Source organism: Anas acuta, chromosome Z, assembly GCF_963932015.1.
Source record: "Anas acuta chromosome Z, bAnaAcu1.1, whole genome shotgun sequence".
NCBI lineage: Eukaryota > Metazoa > Chordata > Aves > Anseriformes > Anatidae > Anas > Anas acuta.
In genome coordinates, this window is record NC_089017.1 from 20,717,307 (window position 1) to 20,744,264 (window position 26,958).

General features: G+C 44.4%; 2 protein-coding genes across 4 annotated transcripts; both read right to left on the reverse strand.

Annotated features, from left to right (window-relative positions):
• Positions 1-798: 798 nt before the first annotated feature.
• CRHBP (corticotropin releasing hormone binding protein) lies at positions 799-18,315 on the reverse strand. Of its 3 annotated transcripts, none has more exons than XM_068667529.1 (10): positions 18,179-18,315; positions 16,608-16,852; positions 12,050-12,163; positions 10,219-10,779; positions 9,714-9,807; positions 8,988-9,145; positions 6,764-6,974; positions 5,296-5,444; positions 2,895-3,012; positions 799-1,721 (listed from the first exon to the last, which is right to left on the reverse strand). In XM_068667529.1, the coding sequence occupies exons 4-10, from the start codon at positions 10,480-10,482 to the stop codon at positions 1,564-1,566; spliced, it is 1,152 nt and encodes a 383-aa protein (XP_068523630.1). In that variant the 5' UTR covers positions 10,483-10,779; positions 12,050-12,163; positions 16,608-16,852; positions 18,179-18,315; the 3' UTR covers positions 799-1,563. The 3 variants fall into 3 exon arrangements, with proteins under 3 accessions (XP_068523630.1, XP_068523629.1, XP_068523631.1); XM_068667528.1 differs by having other exon boundaries at positions 10,219-10,802; XM_068667530.1 differs by lacking the exons at positions 12,050-12,163; positions 16,608-16,852; positions 18,179-18,315 and having other exon boundaries at positions 10,219-10,314.
• A 3,325-nt stretch (positions 18,316-21,640) lies between these two features.
• S100Z (S100 calcium binding protein Z) lies at positions 21,641-24,808 on the reverse strand. Its single transcript, XM_068667298.1, is given in 3 exon segments — positions 21,641-22,958; positions 24,520-24,721; positions 24,723-24,808. Coding segments are annotated over 3 exon segments (447 nt in total). The 3' UTR covers positions 21,641-22,799.
• Between the last annotated feature and the right edge of the window lie 2,150 nt (positions 24,809-26,958).

Sequence of the window (26,958 nt, forward strand, 5' to 3'; positions counted from 1 at the left end):
GATGTGCTGGCCAAGGATCCCCTGCCCCAAGACATGAGCTGGAGGTGCTCCATGACGTGGGATAATCCGAAGCAGGATGGTCCCACTGCTGCAGGTCCTAGGTCCCTGTTTGACCCATCCTGGGGAGCACTCACCTTTGCTAGATTTTCCAAGCTGTTGGATGGAACTGTGAGGCTTTGTCTGATTTTGGGGGGAAACAAAGCAAAACATTCACAGAGTCTTCATCCATTCCATAAACACAGCCCTGCAGCGTGGACACACCCAAGGCTGACCAGGCTGCCAGACATATCCCTTCATTATCTAGTCAGTTATTAATCAGAACTAGGTTCATCAAACCCTATGAAGAGAGAGCCTGAGACATCCTAAAGTTTTCACCAACTTCTACTGAGGCAGGGGGATGAACTTCAGAGCTGCTGAGTACTCAGAACACTTGATTTTTGGTGACTGAGTGTGAGACGAAGAGCCAGATATCAGATCTGAAGGTCTCTGGCATGCAGCTGGATTAATCAGCATTGGTTGTTAATTGAACATCAGAGGAGAAGCTGTTTGCCCCCATATTTGCCAGGTAGCACTCACAGAAAACATACAAATCCATCCATGCTCTGCCAAGCTTGGACAGAGCTCTGGTCCTCTGCTGTGCTTCCTAGAGCTCTCCAGGCTTACACTCCTATTCTGGGTCACCAAAGATGAGAAAAATAACATGTATTTGTGTATCAGACTTCACATGTATTCTGGACATTTGACCAAAAACCTTAAATGGGAAAGGTGCTGGTAGGTGGCATGTGCTGCATAAGAAGGTGTAGGCAACACTGTTAAACACATTTCTGCCCATAACGTTACTTTAATAGTCCACAGTTTTACAGCTACATATGTTCAAAATGATAATTTCCAGAAAACTGCACAAGACTTGGGAAGTTCAACAAAAATGTTTTAAAGAGCTCTTCAGAAAAATACAACATCATAGTGTTTTGCCAACTCTTGGAATGTATTTATTCATGTTTGGGTTTGTGTAAGGAAGTTTCCATGCTATAAATTTTTATTAAAAACATGTCATTAGAAATAAATAGCACATTTATAGTCATAAACAAACAAGTCATTTTTGCACACACTACTGCTGGATTTCCTTTTACAAAACTGGAAATGTATTCCACCATCTTATTTTTTTTTTGTTTATTCCTGATATAAAAGGATAATGTTAACCATATGAAGTTTATACTTATCAGTTTTGTGTGTGCTCAGACTGAATACACTGAGGATTTATGTCTGTTTCCCTAATAACACTTATATTGGAAACATAGACTTCTGTTCTTGCTATTGATTTTGAATATAGTAAATTATTCTAAATATTGCAGAAAAATTACCATGGTAGTAACAAAGATTAATATACTTTTTCCTGCTTGCTCATGAGAATGACTGATTTGTATGGGGAAAAAAAAGGGGAATATGCTTGTACTGTAGAAAGGCTTGATAACACCAGATGGTAAAGGAAAAATACTTTTTTTTTTTTTTTTTTTGCCAGAACCTTATTGTCATTAGCTGTGTGAAAACATGTTGCCTGGTTTCTCAGATACTAGGGAAGCAGAATTCCTCAATGCTGTTCTCCTTTCTGTTTTCTATTTCCTGCAGATCAAGCTGATAGTACTCAAACGTCACACGATTGATGTGCTTGCCACTGGAGACCATTCGTAGCACAGTATTGTCACAACCAATCTTCATTTGGGCTAATTAGGGAAAAGGGATAGAGACATAAGGATAAATTTATACCAGAGAGAGGGAAAAGCGATATGTAGTGCTGGGAATTACAAAGCACTAATGCATACTGCTTTGGAAACAAAGCACATTTGGGTGTAGTGATGACCATCCGGTAGTGGCATTGCTGACTAAATGCCTTCCTCTGCATTTGTTGGTTTTACTTTATAATGGCTTGGCTATTTCATTAAATGTTGTAGCCTTTACTCATGCAAACATCACTCACCTCCCATCCATCTGCAGTCTCAACTACAGACACGACACGGAATTTATACACGCTTGCACTCACTGGTTAGATACCACTAGTGACCGGTGAGAACAGTGGCACCCTATCCTGGAGATCTCCAAAACTAACAACACTGAAACGCTGGGAGAGCAGAGACACAAGATGGGATTTTCCTTCCTTTACACTGCCAGGAAAGCATGCTTTGATCTTTTTGCAGTGCTCGTTATTTGCTCAGTTCCAGTGCTTGCTTGTTAAGGCTTTGGGCAGTGCCTGGACCATTAGGCTGTGGTGTGTTGAAAGGTGATGGAGAGGGTACTCCAAGGTACCACACTCCCTTGGCCCCACATCTGTGTGCTGCAGAGCTCTATCCATCTCATCACTGCAACACTGCTTTCTCTCCTCAATTAAATATTAGGGAAACTGGAAATTGTTATTTTTGTGTGGAGAAAGAGGTCACTAACATGGCACTGTTGTGAAAGAGGCTCAGCCTGAAAGCAGTGGGTGAGGGTTTTGAGGGTTTTTGGGGTATGCTTTGCTTCTACAGCAGAAAGGAAGGCACTGGAAACACAACGAAAGTGAGAAAAAATGCCTGAACTGAAAATGTAACTCCTCTACCTTCATTTATTATGACTTTCCAGGCTTGTCTGTCTGTTGACACTAATAATCATATGTGTCATAGGAAAACTGTTTTAAAAATTTATATAACTTGATTATAATTACTGCAGGGGCAAGTGAAGGTATTCATGGGTGTGCTGCATCACATCCCCCCCGCTGCAGGTTCGAAGAGATTTAGCTCTCGTGTTCTGCTACATGTGAAGTTCACCAGTCTAGAGGAAATCTGGGTTTGAGAAGGCTCTGTATGGCCCTCTCTGGTTTGGTATTTTGTCATGCAGAGGAAAGTGGAAGAAGGAGTACTCACCAGACCCATGAAAGGAGTGACAGAGATCAGCTAGTGGAAACATCTTGGATGGGTCTAAACCAGTTCCTCCCAACAGCTCTACAAAATCTCCCACTCCTGCACAGCCTGCTGACGGTTTCTAAGAAGACAGAGATTAAAAGTTATTTGTTGTTTTCATCAAAATATAGCAATTTGCTAGACAAGACTGCAGTCAACAGCAGGTTTTAGAGTACTTTGTGCTCAAATCCATGTGAAATCAAAGCTGTTCTCATCTCAATCAATAAATAGTACTTCAATTTGTAAGTTAATTTATTTAAGAGACTCTCAGAGAAAGACCTAAGTGAGCTCTGGAAAATCACTGGCTTGCAGTTAAGATGTTGATCCAGTTGCTTTCAGTGCAAGTAAGCAATCTCATTCTGGGTGCAATTAATTTGATGTGTAACCAAATTAATAGAGTCATAGGGCTGCACGCATGCCCACACAGCTGGCAGACAGTAACTTAGGCTCCAAAATAACCTCACTTTCAGATTCCTAAGCAGAAAGTGATGCCAAATCTCATCGTTCTGACTAAGAGAATAGTCCCTGCTGTGGTCTCTTGTCTGCCCAATACTGAATAATGGGCCATCTCAAAGTCTGTTTTGGGACAAGTTGTTTCTAGGCATCCTGAACCATCAGCCCTGAAGCTGCTGGTTCACAGGCTTCAAGAGCAGAGAAGGAGCTCCTGGCAGGACAGAGACATTGGCTTTTTGATCAGGCATACTGGTATTTTCTAGCTAGCTTGCAATAGAGGAATTTTTTTTTTTTCCTCTTATGTATTAAAACTTTACGTTTGATTTAAATTTTCGTTTGCCTTTGTTTTCTTGTAACAAGAGTAGGGGTCTCCTTCTTTGTAGTGTGGAAGAGTGAGTGTCCCTGCGAAAACAGCATGTAAGGCAAGGCTATAGCTATGGACTGGTCTGAGGCAACCAATATTTAAAATCCACACCTTCTGTAATTCTGTGACTGATTTTGCCCTCATGCACCAAGCTGTGAGCTGAATTTCCTCAGTCTGGCCAGTCTCTATCTGCACGGCAAGACTGACCATCTTTTCCTGAGCACTTCCCATCTGTGCTTAGCCCTTTCCTTGCTCACCACTTGCCCACACCTTGTTCCCCTTTACTGTGCAAGGGAAATTTACACATCTCTTAAAAACTCCTCACTTCCCTCTAGGAACTTCCACAGATCCATTTTCCAGTGGATCTGCAGCCTGGGTCGTGCAGTCTCAGGACTCTCAAGACACTATCAGACTCCTAACAGCTCCACCTCTGGTATTATTTACCCTTTTCATTTGAATTTTTAAGCCTGCCCACCTCCAATCTTTTTTTTTTTTTTTTTTTCTTCCTTTCTTTCTTTCTGCAGAATTAGCAGATGAGCTCCTGCTGCTGATCAGCATATACAGCTAACATTTATTGCTCATTTTTTACCTTGACAAAAATAGATCATTTCTGCAGTTTCACTCAAGCTGCCCTTTATGCTTTCTGCTGGTGGGGTACCACACACAGACTCAAAGAGCTGTGTCTTCATTTTGCTCTAACTTTTTCCTTAAAGCTCTTCTTGGTGCAAACCACTCAAAACAAAAAACAGATTAGCAACAGAGCCCCCTGTGTTGCCCTGACAGGGACTTGTTCACTGTTTCTTGTCTTGTTTCCACCAGTTGGCAGCTGAATTTCTGTCTTCTCATGTCCTGCCTCCCACCAGCACCTTGCCCGTGTCATCTGTGTGCCCTGACTGCTGCTCAGACACAGGCAATCCCCATGGAGGACCTCAGCTACCAGTCTCACAGGAACCAGAAAGCAAACATTTTTTTTTCTATCCTTCTGGACATTTTCACCTTTTCAGACCTCCCAGGCCCAGGGTGCTACCAACAGCTCTTGTCCTCTCCTGCCTGCTCATCACTTGAGCATCAAATGCTGTGCATCAGAGCAAACAGAGCAGAGGATGCTCAGCACACTGAGCATCTGTAGTGAACACATCTGTTTTTTCACCTTGCTCATACCTCACTGCCTAACCTGAGTCTCCTTTCTCTGTTCAGAGTGCTTCCCGCTTTCATTAGTTTAAATGCAGACAGACAGCTCTGAGAGAACACTCTTTTCTTTCTAATTAAATGCTTGCTGTAACAAAGAGTAAGAAATATTTACATGTGCTAATGGCACTTTGCATAATTTGATTGCCTCTGCAGTGTTACAGAGACAATAACGGCAGAGACAGACCCAGCTCTGGTCTCTGGGGGTGCTGGCACCCATGGTGGGCACATACGTGATCTGGAGCACACATGCCCTAAAAGCCAGTGCTGTGGCCATCCCTTCTTCACCTCTTCCTCCCCTGTCCATGCCCAGAGAAGATGCACGTGGTAGTGATTTATTAAGAAACAAAACCCACTCACCTTTAGAAAGAGGCCATTTAAATGTCCCAGGATGAGATCGGATATTTTTATCACCACTGGGTATATTATAGAAAAGCTGCAGTTTCTGTGCTGATGAGGAATGACCATGGTGAACCTTCCCGAGGGAGTCTGAGAGATGACATTGCAAGCTGGGGCACAGGAGAAGGTGCAGATGTTACTTGTACAGCCATTACTGCCCACATTTAGCAAAATTGTGTACTTTTGGTACTAACAAGTAAAAAACAATTTAACATCTGAGAGTTAAAACCAGAATACTAAAAAGTATGCCTAAAATATTTTAGGTTTTCTTGCCTGGCATTTGTTCCCTAGAAATTTCCTTCCCATTGCTTATGGTGTAGAATGGGTTCTATCAGAATTTGCGGGTGAGGCCATCAAATAGGAGAGCTCACATCCCAAATCCACACATCAGGGATTTGTGTTCTCAGGGGCTCCTACATTTTGCCAGTTAAAGTGAAATATGGATGAAGGGCTTTCATTTACCTTTGACTTGTCATTGCACAATACTGCCAGCAAACCCCCAAGCCCTCTCCTGCTCCTTATAACTGGGGTTCCCTTACCCTGTGAAACACCCCACTCAAACTAGAGCAGGCACATGCTTATTTTGTTTTGAAGTTCAAAATCACCAGTGCAGGTAGTAGCTTATCGCTGGTGTGCGCGACCCAAGGGATCCTCCATGCAGGCAATGGAGGCCTGCAGCTGCTTTGGCCAGCAGGTGATGGACAGAAGCGAGCTCCAGCAGTTGCACTCAATGATCAGGTCCATGGGCACAAAGCCACACCAGCCTGGAGACCCAGTGTCCAGGCTCATGTCTTAACAACTCAAAGTTAGGGAAGGGCAGACATGCTCTCACCTTCATCTTCTGCATTGTAAGGCAGATGAATCAGCTTAATTAGTCAAACAGCTTAAATACTGAAGATAGATGTCCTGTCCTCTTTTGGAAAAGTGTTGCCAGTGACCAATATTTGTACCTTGCTAGCTTGTGGGCTCAGGGAAATAACTTGCAAGTAGGTCCTTGGGATCATATATCACTCTCCATGTTACTGTTCAATATACTGATTGTACTGCTGAACTTTTTCAAATATTTTTTCCTCATTGTTCACCCAGATTTAGAAATTGCTCAGATTAAAATCTCTAGTTTAATACTACCCGTTCAAGCCAAATGTGACTGGACACAACAATATTAGATTTGAAGAGATCATCTTTGAAAGAAAGATCCTTCTTGTCCTGAATACAGAAGAAATTATGAAGTTCTCTTGTATAGTTCTCTAATTTTCTTTCCTGAGACACAAGCTGAGCCTGAGTCAAACCCCCAGGCAGGCAGCTCCACAAAAGTCACTGGAACTGTGTTGGTGCAGATAAAATCAGAGAGAATTAAGTGCAAACCATCACTTTTGTTTTGCTTCCCACCCCAGATGTAAGCTATTTGATTAGATAAAATAAGACTTACGGAAGAGGTTGGTAGTTTTCTTGACTGTGACAGTAAATCCATTGCCTGGGTGGTGAATCCTGAAGAAGATCATCGCCACGTTCTGTGATGACCTGACACTCCTCTGCATGTTGCCACTTTCACAGAAGTCTGTGTATCTTTCAGAAGTGGGCAGGGGATGGTCCAAGGAACTAGGAAATTTCTCTCCTTTGAGTATCCAGCCATCAAATACCTATAGGGGTTCAATAATTGAAACCAGGGCTTTTGTATATCATCCTCTCAGCAGAGAAGTGTAAAGTGTTACGCTGTTTTATTTTGACACCAGATAGCTTGTCAAAAGCCTCTAAGTAAAGTGAAAAAATCTTTGTATTTATCTACTTCCTAACATTTAACTAATAATGAAAGCTTAAATCAATATTTAGGAATGGGATGGTTATAAATTTTATTGTTTTTATTTCCTTCAGGTGACAATTTTGGTGACTTGTTTTTGAGGGAGACAGCTCTCTTTGCTCCAACACCATCAAATTCACACCAGTTTTTTGATTTATTAGCACTGCTGTTCAATTGCTACTAAAACTAATTTTTAATGTGAAAGCCACATCAAACAAAAGTCACACTTCTGAGCTGTGGACATGAAGTCCACTGACCTGCCTGTAATTTTCCACCATCCATGTTTTGCAGCTCGTCTTCAATGTGTCCAGAGCCCCCCAGAGCATCCGTGTTTCAGTCCAAAAGAAAAGCACGATAAATCTTAGGGGAGGAATTATCAGCAGGGGGATTGCTCTCACCTGTGTCTTTTCTTTCAGCTCACTGTAATCACTAGAAAGCACAACAAATGCTGCCTACTGGGCTAGAGCTTGAGCAGCAACCTCTGCAAATCTTTCTTTCACAACAAAAATAGCAACAAATTTGCCCTCACTATGTTCAGGGAGACCTGTCAGAAACATGCCAGAACTGGAAATCTGTGTTAACCCTAGCGCAGCTGTGCAGTTACCTTCCCTTCCTAGCACTTCCAGTTCCCTCCTGCCTGCTCTCACCTGATAACTCCTTTTGTGCTCTGATCATGCTTTGAAAATCAGAGGACCAGATCCTGCTGCTGCTGCGGTGAGTAATCCTGATGTGAGCGTGTGTGGGACGTTTTGGTGGAAGACCTGCAGGATTGGTTTCCAGATTTGCTAGAACTGCAAATTTTCTGAACTTGTGAGAAGCAGCTGCCCAAATCACATCAGGGAAAAGCTGCCTGTATGAATACAGTAGCAACTGGGGACACCGTAATCAGAGGAAGGAAACCTTTATAAAGTTTTAAAGGTTGCTTGCTATTTTTTTTTTAGCTTTCACAAGTATCTATGAGTATCTAGGAAGAAAATCCCTGAAATCATCCTGTAGCAACATTTGGAGAGACCCCAACCAAGGGACAGAGGGACAAGACCCCCCAGCAGAGGGACAAGGACAGGGCTAAAGGGCAGTTTTTTTCCTCCTCCTTCCCCCCCCCCCCCCCCCCCCCCCCCCCCCCCAGCTCAGCTTGCAGCCATTCAGGAGGGGCTCTGTGCTGTGCATAAAGGGCAGAGCAAGAGGCAAAGGGAGCAGGCAGGTACCTTCAAACCTCCCCTCACCATCAAAACTGAGTTCAGGTCTCGGTCACACATCTGTCTGCCACCAAATTGCTCCAGTATTTTTTTTTTTTTTAGTTCTGGACTATAAGTGGCTTTGCATCACAGACCTCTCTGTGTTTGGAGCATGCTCTAGCAGGGCCATTTGATAGTCTTTCCTGCAATGATCCACACATTAACAAGTTAATGCAGTGAGTGGAGGTCCTCACAAAGTAATAGCATTTCAGAGGGCTGTCGTTATCTCCTCACATGATTTATGTTATCACAGAGACAACAAGAAAACCCTCCTACCGGGGCTGAGAGCCTTGGCTAGCACCGACCAAGGTGCGGTCAGTCTGCCAGCTGCAGACACTTCAGTGGAGGTGCTCCTGGAAAAGTTCGGAAGAGACCATGCTGCAGTTTGGAGACTGATTCCCTGCCTGCGATGGACTTTGCTTTATGGGGGTGGTGGTGGTGGGAGTGCCACCAAAGCACCTGGGGGAGGAGAGGCAGCAGTCCCAGAGATGGATGCTTTGTAAAAGCATCTGTATGTGTGCACACACACACACGCACTCGCATGCCCTTCCACACACAGCCAGCATCTCACACACCAGAGCAGGGACAGGGACAAGCAGCAGGAGCTGCCAATTCCTTACCTTCAGGAAATCGCCTCCTTGGCAGTCAATGTCTACAAAGTCGTAGTCTATCGTGATGAGCTCTTCGGGCTCGCCGATGAAGAAGGTCGCACAGTGCAGCTGGGGCTGCTCTGCGGTGAAGGTGAACTGCCCCTCTATACTCAGCATGTCAATGCAGCCTGCAGGGACAGAGCCGGGAGCTGCTGCCTCTGTCTGCTCAGGGGGGAGACCCAGTGCCCACTCCCCCTGAACGGGGAAGGGGAGAGTGAGGAGAGACCTCGCACTGAGACCCAGTCAGCAGGGAGGAGAGGGAGATGGCTGAGCAATGGGGGATGCTCACAGGTGTGGTGGGGGAAAATGACATGTCACAGCATCTCTGAGCTGAAAACTGCATCTGCATGTGTGCACAAGTGTACAAAGACCGAGTTCTTTCGTATTTATCCCTCATCACAGCTTGTCCATCTACCACTTCCACTGGAGACAGACCCTGCCCGCGACTGCAGGTGGATGACCACCAACCTCCTCCCATCAGTGGAAAATCAGTTCTGACCCCCAGCCTCCTTCAGAGCCCCTCTTTGAGCTCTCTGCCTCAGCCACAGCTTGCGGAGGTTTTAACACTCTGCCTGTCTCCCCCCTGCCCTGCAAAATGCACCTGCAGCTCTGTCACTCCCAAATTACCCCAAGCTCACCCCCCCCAGGAACCTCCCACTCCTCAGAGGGACCCAGCAGATCTTTGAAGAAACTCACGGAGCGACCGCCGGTAGATCTGTCCTGCAGAAAGCTCTCGCTTCAAATCTTCGCTGAGGAGTAGGAAGGGCTCATCTTCACCAGCATCCCTTACCTGGCAGGGAAACAGGGCAAGAAGAGGCTGGGGCGAAGCAAAAAACAGCCCCCTCCTTGCACTTTTCTAAAATAGGTGCTGGGAGATTAAATCCCTTCTCCGGGAAGGGTGCAGCTGTGCAAGAGCTTAGTCAGAAAGCTGCTGTGGTGGGGGAGCAAACCTGCACCTTAGAGGTTAGCCCAGCTCAGCACACAGAGAGTGTCTCAATTACTTAGCAAAAAGTGCAAGTTTGAGAAAAGGACAAATAAATGAAAGGAGTGTTTTTATATTAATGTCACACCTCTGGTCAGGTGCAGAGGAAATGGGAATAGGAAAGGAGAGTCAAATCCCAATTCTCAGGAGCTGGGAATAAAGTTAGAAGAGAGCAGAAAAGCACATCAAGATGCGTTAGCCATCAGCCCCATTGCTCACCTCTAGGTATCTGGTCTCCCCCTTGTAGGCTGCCAGGAAGATGAGGACAAGGTGGCACTGAAGCTGGAAGGCAGACGGCATGCTGGCACCCCTCTCTGCCCACGCTAAGTGCCTGCTGCTCTGTGCTGGGAGGCAGGAGCCGCCAGGGCATCTTCCAGCGACTCTTTTTATAGAGCTGTTGGGAGGGGAGGCACTTGGTCCCCGTACTGATAGGGTAACCCATGGTAACTGAATTCCTCTCGCAGTGACACAGTACGTGGGCATGACGAGGGTCCAAATCACAGCCACAGATTCCCCAGCCAACAGCGCTCCCCTTGCTGGCAGATGTCTTTTCTACTTCTCTGTCTGGTGGAGCTGAAAAGCTCCCAGGAGGAGAGTGTGTTCCCGCACAGCCAGGGCGCTTGCTCCCTGTGGTGATTTCCAGTTACTCAAAAGCAAAGTGAGAATCAAAGAGCATCCTGCCCTCCTCCTCCTCTCTGGTCTCAGGGCATTTCAGACCTGCAGGGCTCCTCCTGCTGCTCCGCAGCATGCAGCACCAACACTGCCCTCCTGGTCCTGTGCCTGTGGTGGGGGCACAAAGGGGTCTGCAGCAAGCACACAGGAAAATGAGACAGTCCTCTGCAGCAGACACAGCTTTCACACAGAAATTAGGAAAACTTGGGAGTCCTAAGGGAGTATTTCCCACAGAACTGCTGATACAGCTGTCCCTCATCCCTGATCCTCAGGGGAAATTTGAGAAATACCTTCAAAGGATGAACCTGGAGATGAAAATTCGTAACTCTGCAGAGTACTGAAAATCATGAACTCAGTGACTAGTTTTATGGCATACTCTAATTTTCCTCTGACCCTGAGTGATCCACTGATGGTGTGCATACAATACCTACACTTGGCCCATCTCAGTCATCTTGATAACATCTTCTCAGCTATGCTTTTCTGTCAAAATCTCATTTTGGTTCAGTAAAACTTAAAAAACAATATGGTCCAAACTTGCAGAGCTTTAACTTTGCTGCTCCTGATTCCAATCTTAAGGATGGTAGACAGGAACATTTGCCAGTTGTTTCACACCACTTGATGGTCAAATAATAATAGCAAAAAATACTACTCTGTCTATATGCTTTGATTTTATTATGCTATAATTCTTACATTTGGAGTTTACTTTAAACTATAATATTCCTCAGTATCTGCATAGCACTTCTGTGATTATGCAGTATCTGCATGATTTCCAATAGCATAAAGAATACTGAGGAAACAGAAAATGTTTTTGAACTTTTCACACTAGGTTGTACTCAAAGGTTGCTAAAACTGCTTCAGGGAACTGTGTGGTTAATTGCTGAATGAACCAAGACTGAATTAATTCATCTTCATGTACTTGCCTTGAATTGTTAACTGCGATTTTAAGCGAGCATCATCAGAAGCGCTGTGGGAGCTCAGAATTTAAATACTCTGGAGTTCTTCAGGGACTGAAGTTGTGGAGGAAAGCTGTAGGGCTTAGCCACAGCCTGTGACAGGGTGGCTGGGAGGTTGCTCGGGGTGGTGTGAGATGCCCCAGAGACCACCAGGAGCCTGCATGACCTGAGGGGGCTGCAGAAGAGCCCAGCCTCTTGTACTTCTCTGATCACACACTTGCTTTCTGAAGAGAAGAAAGTCACGATCATTGCATAGCAGGCAGCTTGCTGCTTGTTTGGGAAATGACAGAGGTTTGACTAAAGTGGCCAGAAGTGGTAGCTGGAGACCTACTTCAGCCCCAATAAAAACCTCACTCCCCGTGCTCCCCATATTTCCAGCCCTTGGCAGCCCCCAGCCCCATTCTGGCTGGGGTGCCTGCACTTACCCTGCCAGCCTAGGCCTCAGCGGCTGCGTCCTCCTTGGATGCCTTCACTAAGTGAGGAAGAGTGCTCGGTTGTCTGAGTATTTCACCAGTTACTGAAGATTTGGTTGAATTCATCTGCAAAAAGGAGCGAAGGACAGGTGACACTGCAGCAAAAGCTGTCTATTTCAGATCACCTGTGATCTGATCTGCTCTCACAAAATACACCAAGAGAAACACCATGGTTTTAAACCCTTCCCAGTGAAGGGTAGCTGAGGCCTGGGCTAGCACAGCATTACCTGGTGGGGTGCCCAGAAGAGCAGGTAACCCTGGGGCCGTAGCACAGCAAGCTGCTGGCACCAGGAGGTGTGAGGACTGTACTACAATCCTGAAGGTGGTGGAGAAAGGTGAGGAGCCACCTCGGGCCTACGAAGGCTTCATGCTTCTGACACAGCACCTGCAGGAGTTTGCTTTGAGCACTGCAAATATTCTGCATGGCATTATTGCTAAAGCTAAACTCAGATGCCTGTTGTTGTAGAAGGGGAATTCGCTATTAGCAGGGACACTCATGCAACTTGCTGTTTCCTCCGTGCCACATCTTGCTCTGCATTTCAGCTCTGTGCTCAGCAGCAGCTGGTGAGGAAGGCACAGTGACATCCTGCCCAGCATCCTCGTGAAGCCACCCAGCCCCAGAGGTGATTCCCTGCTTCCTAAAGCATAGGGCTGACACAGTCACAGGATGGTTGAGGTGGAAGGGACCTCCATCCAGCCCACCCCAAACCCTGAGTTGCCCCTCTGCCGTCAGAGTCTCCCTTTGCCTGCACAGACCAGACCCTCGCTCCAGCTCTGCGTGTGCTTAAGGATGAGGCTGAACTTGTCAGATGTGATTACACCTACCAAAGCAAAGAAAAATCAGCAGTTTAAACAGGGTTCAAAATATCCCTAGGGCACTGTGGAAGGGAAAAGCACCTTAAATGTGATACAAACCCTTGGGCAAATGAGAAGAGTGCCTTTATTTATTTATTTTTATTGGGTTGAGTCACAGTAACACTTAATAGGACAATTTTGTTTTGTTATCATCAGATTACATAACACAGAAAAGCACATTCCCACCCTGTCCAACCCTGCTGTAGACCAGATAATCTCATGCTGTGACACCTCCACTACACCAGCAACCTCTGTGGCTGTAATGCAGCCCTGGGAGCACCTATCTCCTGCCTGGCAGAAGCAGGACATCACCTGCCCTACACCATGGTGGCACCTCAGACCCTGCAGAGCATTGTACTGCTAGAGCTGGGGTCTGTAGGTGGGTTCAGATGCCCACAGCTGCCTGTCCCATGGTGAAAATTCCCCCACACAGTGTTGGGAGCTTGTAGGTGTCTTGTCAGCTGCTTTTTCAGAGGAGAGAGATCGCAGCTGTGGTGAGAGGTGGAGAAAATACAGCTGAATAGAGAGTAGTGAAACAAACCTTGTTTACTCTCCACTGTGGAGATCAAGTGATGCTCGGTGCTATAATGCAGTCAGTAATTGTGTTTTCCTTTCCTTTGAGGTAAGGTGGTTGGTGCTGTGAGGCTGTGTACGATGCTCTTGGAACTGAGCTTTGCAGAAAGCAGTGCTCCAGCTACAGGCACTCCTTAGGGCTGCCTTGCTGATGAGAACAGGGACTGGGTGTTACAAACCACACAGGACCCCTGGTCTCCAAAAGGGTCTTTTGAGCCCCCAGCTCCCTAAAACAACACCCTTCCATGCTTGAATTCCTGGGAAAGATCATTATATTTCCACACAAGCTTCTTCACAACCATAGTACAGGCTGTGGCCACCATTCCCTCCCCTCAGAGTGGAAATTTCCCCTGCAGCTAATCGCCCCCTATACCCAAGTGAACCCCAGAGCTTTCTCACTCCACACAAACCACAGCTCCTGGATTTCCTGTGATATACCTGTTGAAAACTTTGGTCTTCTAATTTGGGCCATATTTTAAACCCTGTACTTCTTAATTCCCCTGGGCTGCAGCCTGAGTCTTAGCACAAGCACCAGAGCAGATCAAACCTCCCTCTAACACCAGAACCTCAGACAAATGTTAGTTTTCCTGTATAGCCACTTCTCCATGCAAGCTCTGTCTCCTTCACACCACAGGGAACATCCCAGTGACAGGCTGCTGCACGTCCCACAGGGACTCCCCTGCTCGTCCACACCAGGCAAATCCTCTGCCTGCTCAGAACAGCAGCAAGCCCAGAGTGCTTCACCACCAACAGCATGGGTAAGGAGGACTTCTGCCTCAGGCACTCCATCCTCAGCTGCTCATGCTGATTTCTCATGGATGCTCAGCCCAGCTGGAGAAACGATGCAGGGCATTGAATGTGCAGGACCTCTGGCTGTGGTTTAACCTTCTTGCTGTGTCAGCTGCTAACCACTGTGCTGAGTTAACATGGATTTCTCTTATCCTTATCCCTGCTTTAATTCAGAATTAAACAAGGAAGTAGCTTTTCCTTTTCTCTGGTGTCTGGGAAATGCAACACTATCTAGCTGTTGCTGTTTCTCATGTGGCAGCAGGTCCCACACCATTGTCTGTGTCTTTGCACATAGGGGATTGCTGCACATCACTGGCATTTTATTATAGAGGTGTGCCATTCAACTGGCTGCAATCCCTTCCACATATTATTCCTGAACAGTGGGATTAACTAGCCTAGATTAAGGAGACAAAGAAACCTAGAGGCTCTAAAATGTCATAATTACTGCTGTGAGGGGCAAATTTTCAATCCCGTGATTACTAAATTCTGTGCTAGCAATCAATTACTGCTCTGAAAAAAAGAAATGCCACGGAAAAGGAAACAAAGGTGAGGCTGCATGAAAAATCACAGCTGCAGGGGTCATTAGGAAACTATATCCTTAATATAGACTTACACAGAACATCACTTCAAAGCCTGAGGGATTGTGAAACTAGAGCCACATGTTTAGAATAGAAGGGAATGACAGAACAGAGTAGCTAATTTGGAAGGGATCTTCAAACATTATCTAGTCCAACTGCCTGAGGAAGCTCCTGCCTCTAGTCCATTTCCCTTATCCTATAAGTCACCATAGGAAACACTGAAGTCCCTGAATCCCTTCTCAGTACTCACAGATCATTACTGAACACTTCACTTCAGTTCTGAGGGCTAGCAGGGAAGATTTTGTATTCCCATACATCTCCATTGCCCCAGGCTCCTATGCATGTTTCTGCCTCCTCCCTTGCAGGTGCTGGGGAGAAGGAGAAAGAAGAGGAGTAAGACTTTGCAGCCACATCCCATAGCTAACCATCAGGTCCCCTCTCCACTAACAGGTTATGCCATGCTATGCCACAGCTGATTAGGGCCAGTTAATTGCCAAGACATGGTGCCAAATTTCTCTGTGTGTCCAGCACACACTGCCTACCACACCCCAGGGCAATGGGTCACTGCTCTGCCCAGGTCCTGGCCAGGGAGCAACCTGTAGTACAGAAAAATCAATGGAGAGCTAATTAACATCTCAAAAACCCTTGTCATTTGGAGGGCCCAAAATGTGACTGACAGAGCCCTTGGAACCGTGATGATCATAACTACGTGATCATGACTACATCTGGGGACCGCTTGTGGCATGAGATGTTTCTTTGTTGCCACAGCAGTAATTAGTGGATAAGCACCCATTCTACAAAACGCACCGGTGGAACTACTGGAAAAAAAACAGTTTAAGTAGCCAGGCTGTTGTCATACAACAAGAAAGGTACATCTCAACATGATTAAAGTAATTAAGCTGTCCCTATCAGTGTTTTGATATGCTTTTCTTACACAAACCTGACCATAGTTGCAATGATAACTGAAAAAGGGCATACCAAGCACCAAAAGTACAGTGTTCGGGATCACATTTTGTACCTTTACTCTACCTCTGTTTTGGGGGGCTCAGGCAAATCTTCTGGCAACATATGATCCGATCCATCCTGAACCCAACACTTCTCCCATTGCAGGCAAAGGGCATTTCTGCCACTACCTGCTGTCCCCAGCACTGTGTGCTGGTAGAGGAAAATCTACCACCTCTTCCAAGCCTTGCAGTACATCTTTCTGTAATGACACTTCTGTTACTTGTGTGTGTATGAATAAGTTGGCCTTAAATAGAGATGAACTTTCAGTAAGGTGAAGTAAATGTAGCTTGTTAACTCTGGGCAGTTTAACACAAGAGATGTGTGATTTGTTATGTTGAGTAGCTTTGAGAAATGACGAATGCCTGTGGATTGGTGAACAGAAAGACTATCAGCATTGTGCAGGCTTGATGATAAGTGTTGCATTAACACTATTTATGGCATTGAATAAGAACAAGAATTGTGAAGCTCGCAGTTTAGCGGGTTACAAATAATCAAGCAAACATTATATTCAGACACTGAGATTACCCTGAGGGCGATGATCACTACGAGCTCTGCCTGTGACTCAATGCAGCGTCTACACAAAGCAGTTGGGGCCAAGAAATGGGAGTGGAGAAAAGTTTTCTCCCAGGAAGAAAAAAAGAGATGTGGGAGGGGGTGATGGGGAAAGGCATGTGCTCTGGTGTTAGGAGAGTTTCAGGACATTTGCCCACCTGGGATGTCAACTCTGAACACGGCTCCAACATGAGAGATCTGGTAGATGCTCCATATCTTTGTCCTCCTTTTCTCCATGTCTGCATCCCAACAGATCAGCACTGGGTTGTGTCAGTCTTCACCTAAAGTAGTGGCTTCCCTGACCAGTCCCAGTGTCCTTGAAGAGCAGTTTCCTTCCCAGAATGGGGCACAATTACTGGGGTTGCACTTTGCTTGGAGGCAAACATCAGATAATGTGCCAGACCTGCAGAGGACACAGGGTGTTTCAGCCACTGCTTCCTCTTCTCTCCCAGACTTGAGTTACCAGAACACTTGTCATTTTATTTTCAATGCTGAGGTCACCTTAGAATACAAAATATTATTTTTGGATATATTGAAAAATCTTACTACTTACACACACCTCGTTCCAAAATTTGTTAGAATTGGGTCACTGTGAAGAATAAAGTTCCTCTCTGACAGAGCTCCCCTTCAAAGAGTGATATCATGAAATATTTTTCCTATCCAAGGACAAGTACTTCTCAGCTGAAGTGACTGTCTCCTTGATTGATTCTCACTCATCCGGGGAAAGAGCTGTGATTCAACCTGATCGTCTCCAACAGTGTTAGATATTACAATAATGGGCCATTTCAGAAATACTGTGGATTGTAACACAGTTCAGCTAGTCAATATGAGTCAGATAAGAGATGCCAGCATACCCAGCATGTCGATGTATTTATCCTCTCAGCTACTCCTACCACTTAGCTCTTTTTCACATGCATGTAATTCCTCCCCTTCTAGACAGAAGTACCGCAGTGTTTCGTGTCAATGAAAAAAAACAAACATTGAAGGACTTTGAGATCACCTGGCATTCTTCCACCTCCTGAAGCCTAGAGACAGCTTAGACTTTGATAGGAATTTCACAGACCGTCTCTTACCTCAGGTCTGCCAACATGTTTTTTCACTGCACAGAGAAATCAAACTCAGCTTTCAAATTCTCATGAATTGATTTCACTTAATTTGTTTCCTGGGGCAACAAAAAATGACAAAAATTTTCCCTGAGTGACAACTGTAAAATAGGTCATTGATGCAAAGACAAAAAAGCTTTAGCTTCTCCTAGTCAAGACATTTGTAGTTGAACAGGACAGAGCTCTCCAGAACTCTATCTCCTCCAGCTACCTTTAGCCTACCCATGTGGACCTATCTGCCACTGCCACTCAATATCCACAGCCAGAGCTGGGGAAGATGCAGTTTTTGCAGTGTTCTCAGTTTCCTGACATTTTTCAGCTCACAAAAAAACAACCTTATCTAAAACCCCAGCTGGTTCACTTGCCCTTCAGCTCCTCACAACTTGTTCTACCCACAGGATTTTCCTGTCCATGTGTTTTTCTGGGTTCATGCAACAGATGTGAATGTGGAGTCATCCTAACACATGGAGATTTAGGAGAGACTCCACCAGCAGAGATACTTGGTACCCATACTGTGGCTGTTTGCTCTGCAACACACAAAGTCAACCAAGACCTGAGAGTGACAGCTTGTAATTTGAAGCAGACAAACCAAAGGAACATCTCCCACTGATTTGTCCTACAAATACCTGTACTCTGAGCAACAGCTTCTTCTGTTTTCCTCTCAGCTGCCTTGTTGCAACATTTGCAATTTTACAGATATGTCCTTATTTAGCCAACCAGCTAACAGAAGCACAACTTTCCATTGACGGCTAATTTAAAGTCATAAGCACATGTCCTCAGCTGTTGCAAAATTACGCCACTAAGTGCAATAGGCTTTGTTGTTTTATATCAGCTGAGAATCTACTTGCTAGGGCAAAATAAGTGGATGCAGCTGCAGTTCTCTTCCTTGGGAGTAGCCCCCCTCTTACACAACTGATTGCAGGTGGCTGGAATTTGGTATTTAAAAAGACTTTTTTATTTTTTAATGTATCTGGAGAAGTTCACTCATCTGCTCTGCCTGATGGTTACCCAAGGGCATGTAGCCCAGCTCAGAGGAAAGGACATGGATGAAAATGTCCTTGCTTAGAAAAAAAAGATTGCTAGATCATAAACAAAAAATCTTATCTCATGCAGTATCATGTGGAAGAAGAAAGATAAAATTGAAAATGTGACCCCTTTTTTCCTTTAAATAATACAGTGCCATTCAACAGACTTAATTATCCCTAAAGACACATCTATTAATTGTTAGCCTGTCAATCAAACCCGTTATTAGACATGCACATGACATCACATCACAGTCTAAGAAATCTTCCTGCCAGTCAAAAACCTTTATATAGATTAATCTGATTTAAGAGGCAAGTCCTGTCTTTGACCTTTTAACCAACTTATCTGGGTGGAAATCTGAGAGGAAACGAACTTTTTTCGGCATGGTGCCAGCCTAGGACTGTGGGCTTTGGGTCGTGGCCAAGAGTTTCCCTCCTGACCACTCTCTGCTTTACACTGCAGCACAGCCTGCAATGCTCGCAGTGGGAAGGGGCTCAGACTTGGACTGCTGAGTAAATTGGCATGGACCTGCATTGCCATAGGAGAGCTCTGCCCCACATTCCTCTGGCCTGCATGCATGGAAGTGTTAATTTTCCAACTGCTTGGGATACCATGAAGCCATGCTTCACTGAGATACATGCACTGGATTTTGAGATTTAGAGTCCATACTGTACATACTGCATAGACCCAGCACATTGCTGTGACTGAACACCCACAGCAGTGCTTGCTGCACTAGGGGAGACCTATAAGCCTTTGCCCCAGGAGTAAATAGCTGCTCTGCTAAGGGGAAAGTGCACATCTCAAAAGAGCAGGCACTGTACTGACAGCATGGGGAGATTGCCAGCCTATGTATAGGGATGCCAAGGATGAGGAGTTATGCACCAGGATTTGAAAGGTAGTCCTATCCAGATTTCCTAGACCAAATAGGTGTGCATGGCATTCTCCCCTCCCACAACCCCAGGCCACTTTGTTTCTCACCTTTAAGAGCAGGAACTGTTGTTGTAGGATGATGATTATTCCACTGGGCTTGACACCGCCTACAGGGCTGTAGAGCAAAAGAAATGTTGCCTTCCAGTTGACCTGGACAGTAAGTCAGAGCTAAGAGGGACTGCTCCCTTTCAAAGCACTGGTGGTGTCACATGCAGTGTTTGGAGATCAGCAGTTGGACACCAAATCTGAAGAGGTTATAAATTTATTTACCAATAGTGCATGAAGCTTTGTGTATCAAGTTGCACTGCCACTTCAAGTATCCTTTGAACTGAAATAAAAGCAAAAGGCAAAGGCTGAGGCTTTCAAGATAATGCCATTTATCTTCTCAAAATCTGCTTTTTAGATGTCAGGGAAAACAATTTCACAATAGCTAGAAAGGATCTTGTCTGGCATCACTGGATTTTTATTGGTCTTTAATGTAACTTGAAAATATTAGGCCATATTGCAGTGTTCACTTTTCTATTGATTTTTCAGACAGTCTGGTAACACAAATGAAAAAATGCCCATAATTAGACATCTTTCCTAAAGCTGAAAGCTGACTTTGGAGGAACCCACACAACAAGCTTCCTCTTCATGTAAAACTTTAAAGTGGCTCCTGGATTCATGAACTACAGGAAAACTTGAAGTCAGCAAGAAAAGTGTCAGTAAACGATGAGAAAAAAATAATGGCTTCATGTGTAAAGAAGATAGCTCTACTTGTAAGAGCAGCTAAATCAAAAAGTTCATGTCTGCAGGACAAAATGTCTGTAGTGAGGTTGGTCACACAAACACCTTCCTGCATAGCCAGCAAGAGTGGCTTCAGTGCAGCTCTCCATCCTGAAGCTTGCTTACAGAAAAGTTCTGAGGCAATACAAAATTTTGAGGTGATCTTCCCCAGAAAAAGGAAGATTTTAGGCATCTCTTCTAGCAGTGGTATCTGTGAATGCAGCAGTGGTTGTCACGGGCAGAAGAAGAATGGCTGAGGAGTGAGTGACCTTCTGGTGCAGTGGGTCAACCCACTGTTAGCCCAGGATTGGGATGGCAAGTGTTTTGCCCCAAGACCCCAGGTTATGCCAGTGTTTTTTGTTTTCTAGCATTTGAATGGGCTTTGTAGCATTTTCTTCATTTTCTGTTTATTCTCTGTTTTTTGTATGGAATACTTTCTTCTTTGTTACTGATAGAATTCAACAGTTGTCCATGTAGTTAAAATAGCAACCAGGAAAACCTAACCAGCAAAGCCAAACACTGATTTATTAAGTTTTATAAAACTTTGGTTGGAATAAAGGCCATGTGAGTCATTCTTGTCTGGTTCTTATGCAAGCAAGCCCCTTCTGCAGAGGAGCGAGACTGCACTCAGTCTGCAGTCAGTTCTGCTGATGAGATGTCTCCACAAACCCTCTTCAGCAGGGCTCCCTGTCTGACCCCAGTTGTGACTTTCCACAGCTACACTCAACACACAAGCTGATGAGTGTCTAGGGTCCCACCAAGGATAGGCACGGGGGTTATGGACATGCTGAAGCTTATTTCCAGAAAGGTTTTTGCTCAAAAGCTGTAATGGACAGAGCAGTCCTCACTGAGACAACCTGAGTCCTTGTAGCTTTGGGCTGAAGGTTTAGACTATGCTCCTCTCCATGCCACCCAAGAAGGGGAAGCTCTGGGAGACCAGGAACAGTCTTCAGGACCATGAAAGAAGTCTTGCCTTTTCTGGTTGGTCCTGCTGCCACCCTCATCCAAGAACAGCAAGGATATTAAAGTGCATGACATGGCAGAGGACAAAAAGTTGTGTTATTGTCTTCAGTTTAATACTTTCTGCCATGCTCCTGTATAAGACCTTCTGTGACTGCTATATAACTTCTGTTATGGTAAGAGCCTCTACCACCACCCAAACTTGTTTGTTTGTTTGTTTGTTTTTTCCAAGATAAGATCATCTGGGGGCTGAGAGGCTGGAGAGCAACCCTGCAGAGAGGGATCTGGGGGTTCTGTTTGACATCAAGTTAAATAGCAAATTGGCACATTGAAGGTTCTTGTTGTTTGTTTTTTTTTTTTTGACCTCTTACACAAACAGATAACCTTCACTTAATTCAGACACCTTTTATTACAGTTTGAAATTACCAACCAAACAAAAATAAACAATGTGAGCACTCCATGCAAGAAAAAAGCTGCAACATGCTGTCACTAAGGATTTGCAGGGATTTGGAAGTATGTTTAAACAGGAATCTAGATATACATTTATTTCAGTCCAAGGGTGGGTTAACACTGAAACATTTCTCTCTCCATGTCTGGCCATGGGGTCCCACTGCCCCTTTTGCACCACATCCATGCAGGGAGTTGGATCAGCACAAGAAGAAATTATTGTTCCATCAGATGACTCACATGATGAAGCTGTACTCTGGGATCCCATCATGAAATCCACCACAAGTGGTCCTCTAAAAGCTCTCCTCTTAAGGGTGCCAGAATAGTGAAAGCAGCAGGCATTTACATTTCCCCTAAAGACCCAGTTCTTCCAACAGCCCTCAGAGCAGCTTGCTGACTAAAACCTCTATGTATTTGAATAATTTATCATATGAATGAATTCATTTATGACAAACAAAGAGGTGGACCACTGGGATGCAGTAATGCCAACACAACAAAATGGAAGCTGGGGAGATTGGGGGAAATGAACCCATAATCACGGCAAGCAACACCATCTGCTCAGGCGGCGGGAGGCAGCTGTGACCATATATGAAATACGAGAGTGCAGGGACGTATGGAGCAGCAAATAAAAAGGGCGTTGGAATAAGCAGAGCTGAGCAAGAAACAAACAACTTTCTGTGACCTGCAGAAGCATGTTTGTTACAGAATGACTGAAAACTAAATGGCAAATTTTATGTCTCATTCCAAATTTTCCAATTCAGAAAGTATGTAAGCAACATTCATGTTCCTTTTACTTCCCACTCCACTGACACTTACAAAATTGAAATCTTAACTCCTGCCAAGTGCTCTGCCACCCCAAGCCTGGGACCTGGGAAACTGATCAGTGTGTGTTACAGACACCTGCAGTGCAAAGGCTGAGAATACTAAAAGCCAGATCTCAAACAGTGTAAGCTGCCTTTGGTCCAGCTTACACCAGTTGCTGATCTGGTCTATAAGTAAGTGTCTTATTGCAGTAGCAGTTTGACTGATGATGGTTTGCATTCACTAAATGCTGATGAGCACTAGCTAAGTAGACGTACTTCATTGTATTTGTGGTGACAAGATTGATTGTATCGAGCATTTTTAAAATCCTTCTTCCTTTAGTTGTTCTTCAAAGAAATCATTACATGCCACAGTCAAAGCTGCAACCAGAGTCATAAATTCATTAAAATCCACTTCATTGTCTTTATTGGAGTCCAGATCTTTCATAATCTTATCGACCAGAAGGGGATCATTTTGGCCCTAAAGAGAAAAAAAGTATCTTAGCTGGGCAGATCTTGAATGCATAATTACAACACACGTGATGGTGCAACCCACCAGTATGACACAAGACCAGATGCTATTAAATAAAAGGGTGAGTGCAATATGCACCCAAATACTAATATACGTGAGTCATAACATTAAAAATGTAGGTCTGGAGTCCCAAAGGTATGCAGCTACAGAAACTGGGAACACTGCAGCTCTTAGAAGGAATACAGGTACTGAATGGACACTGAAGTGAATCAAACAAGTTTTAGGAGCTGCTGAGCACAAGTCTAATCTGTAATGTGCAATAAATAAATAAATAAATAAAAATTGAAATTTCTTTGTATCATCCCTAACAAATAGTGCTTTGATTTTCAAGAAACTGTTTATAAGTGGTCATATTATACCTCCATTCATCGCATTCAGAATATCTCTACTTAACAAACAACACATCCTATGCAGTGGGAGTAAGGACAGTCAATCTCATGAAAATAAATCAATAACCAAGATTAAAAGAAAATCCAATTCAAGGAAATGGATACAATGTATTAAAAGTCCTACTGATGGTGATAGGGTCCTCAACAATCCTTACAATTTAGAGGATACAGAAAATCTGTTATGGATCAGGTCATTATTCCATAAAGTGTCAATGCTGTGTAATGAAGAACACAACAAACATGTAAAGAGATATTCATGTCAAAATACTTATCCCTGAAAGGTTTTCTTAATGATACTGTGGGACAGATAAGCAGCTCTAGTGTGTCTGTTGTTTCCCATAACAGTTTCCGCATGACAGCTGGGTATGATTTAGTTAGGCCGCCAAGAATAAAATGGACCTTGGAGCTCACCTATTGCATGACCATGGTGTCATGCCATAGTTTTGTCTGGGACAGAGTTAATTTTCTTCACAGAGACCCACACAATGCTGTAGTTTGGATTTTTGATGAAGAGAGTGTTGATAACACACCCATGTTTCAGTTATTGCAGAGCAGTGCTCTCTCTGAGACAAGGCCTTTTTAGCTCCATGTGCTGTCTGGCCAGCGAGGAGGCTGGGGGTACACAAGGAGCTGGGAGGGGACACAGCCAGGACAGCTGGCCTAAGGGAACCAGAGGGGTGTCCCATGCCACATGGTATGCAAACTACTTTGTCATTGCCTGAGAGCTGGTTGCTGAATTTGAATCTTTGAATGACTTATTTCTGCTCCATTACTAAAACAAACAAACAAACAAACAAATAAAGCCTGATCCAGCATGAGTTTTGTTACTAGTCCTGGCTGCTGCTGGCCCTTCTGTCCAAAAGCACAGCAAGCGAAGCACGAAGTGCCTGTCTTGTGGCACCTGGGAGAGAACTGGGGGCCCAGACCACCCCCTGAAAACACACTTTTCAAATGTGAAATTTGATCTCATCTCTTTCTCTCCGGCTCTGCATGACAGTTGTCATCTGAGAGGCTATAGCAGGATGTTTGCTGTGTAAGGAGATGCTATTCCTGAACACTTTGATAGCTGCTTATCTCACCGGTGAAACAGAAACTCAAGAGACTCAGGAGCTGCATCTTACTGAAAGGAAGTCAGTGAGCTCACTGGCGAGGAGTTCCTTGAGTTCTGCTTTACTGAGCTTGTATCTGTCTCCTTCTTTGCCAGAGTAGTGATGAAAAATCCTGATCAAGGTGTTCATAGCATCCTCCAGTGGTGTGGACATAGCAGCAAGCAGGAGAGCTGTGGGGCAAAGACCCAGAATCAGTGGCATGGCAGAGAAATCAAAGTCCTTCCTTGAGGAAGGGATGGAGAGCTAGCTGGAGGTAGAAATTGTTATCAGCACTGAGAAAATGGGCTTTCAGCTGATCCATGCTGTCAAATGCGTGTGAACAAGTCTAGATTGTTATAAAATAAAACATTTTCCTGAATTCATTAGAATTCACTTCTAAATGTAAAAAGAAAGGAAAACCTTCACTTGAGAAACTGTGCTACCATGCATCCATTTGATATAAAAGGAAACCTCTTGCACCCACAGCTGAGAACACAAGCAAGATGAAGGTACACTGCTAATTCAAATGTTTCCTCAGGAAAATGGGAACAGGAAGCCACAGCCAAAGTACATTTATACAGCAGGCTCCTAACATACCTGATTCTAAGGTGGTGAGAGGAAAGTCGCCAATCACAAAAAGATGCAAGGGTAGGAGCAAAAGCTTTCACTTAATTTGGAGTTGCTTGTTTGGGATGATTTTTTTCTCCCTGTAAATTACCTGGAATAAACAACTATGAGCTAGGCACACTGAAGGGTTTGCTTCATCAAGTATGCAGTCAGAAAATAGAAAGAGAAGCACCACTAAAACTTACAAAAGATGGAAATACAATTCGTTGCTGAGTAGCTGACTCAAAGAATAACTAGAATTAGAAATCAGGTGGAAGGAAACACATTGTTTTGATTAAGCCCCAGGAGAGAGCTTAAAACAACAACAACAACAACAAAATAAAATAAACAACAACAACAACAAAAATTCAAAGTAAGACTGGAGTTATAAAGAAAAAATACTACTGCTTACCTGCTTTACAGGCTAACTGAAGTATTTGCAAGAAAACAGATCAGAAGGTGATGGTCACCTGTTCAAAACTCATGCACACACACTTGTTTATCAGGCTGAGAGGGTGGATTAGAGATGGACGTATAATTGTCACAAGGACGACAGGGCTTCTGTTTCCCTCTGTATTTGCCTACCGTGTTCAACAAAAGCCGCTTGCTCTAAATAGGTCACTAAAATATTTACTAGGCAGCACATAGGGCTGTGTGTGGAACACACAATGACATTCATTTGACATTTTACAAAAATGCACATCTGGGATTCTGAAAGTCAAAATTAGGAAATGCTAACAATAACTAAAAGTCAGTATAAAATAACTTTCCCCCATTAAAAAATATATATATATATATATATATATATGTATATGTATATGTATATGTATTTCTAGTCTCTCTGCACTTCTACAGCAGTGAGCCTAAATGCTGAGCCACTGGCAGCCCATCCTCAAGGATACTTAAGCTTCCAAAAGTAGGCTTGTAGATGAGTTTGCAACAAATCCCTTGAGACATTTATCTTTAATGCCAGATGTCTCAATAAGCCTAAAATGTTGGCACTTGATGAATGAAGTTTTTGCCATAGTACACATGTCCTCTGGACAAAACCAGTTTCAGACACAGGTGCATCTGGAATTGCTCAGAGCAGTAGACTTCATTTAATCTTTGTCCACCCAGTTGAAATGAACTGAAGAGGCAAAAGTGCTCTGAGGTCAGCAACCTGCTTTCAGCCTGTGGATCATCCACATGCTCATCTCATATCAAGCAGGAGATGCTTTTGCAGATCTTTGCCCTTTGAACAGCTGAAACAAAGCTCCTGTCAGCTTGGCTAAACAGGTTACCACATACACATCATCTCTGCACTTCTGTTTCTGAGCTCGTTCTCCGTCGAATACAAAGTGCAGTGCAATGTCTCTTTCAGTAAGCCATATTCCCCCAAGAGGTCTTCCCTTGTCCCAGACCCAGAGACATGCCAGCCCTGCTGGTGATGGCTAGGGAACACAATAAGCAGTAATTTCATCATGATAGAGCCTACTTACCACCCAAAACATCAAAAACCCATAGTTTTCATGACAGCCACATGAAATGGAAAGCTTCTTGCTCTGAATTTACTTTGTCTCCATGAAGTTCTCCACCTGCTGCACATGTGTGCCCAGGTAAGACAAATGGACAGATAAACAGCAACAGGGTACGCAGCTGTGGCTGCTTCTCACTTTTGTCCCAGCCTGGAGGACAGAGGATGAGGTAGGTAATGTTGTTGTTTCCAAAAGCCTCTAGGCACCTATAATTTTAAGTTCCACAGTAAAACTCAGCCCACACCTCCATCTGCTTCCTTTGCCTCACGATTTGACACTTCTCTTATCCACACCATTGTGAAAAACCTCCCCAACCACAGGGGTCTCATCAGTGTCTGATGGGCAAGAA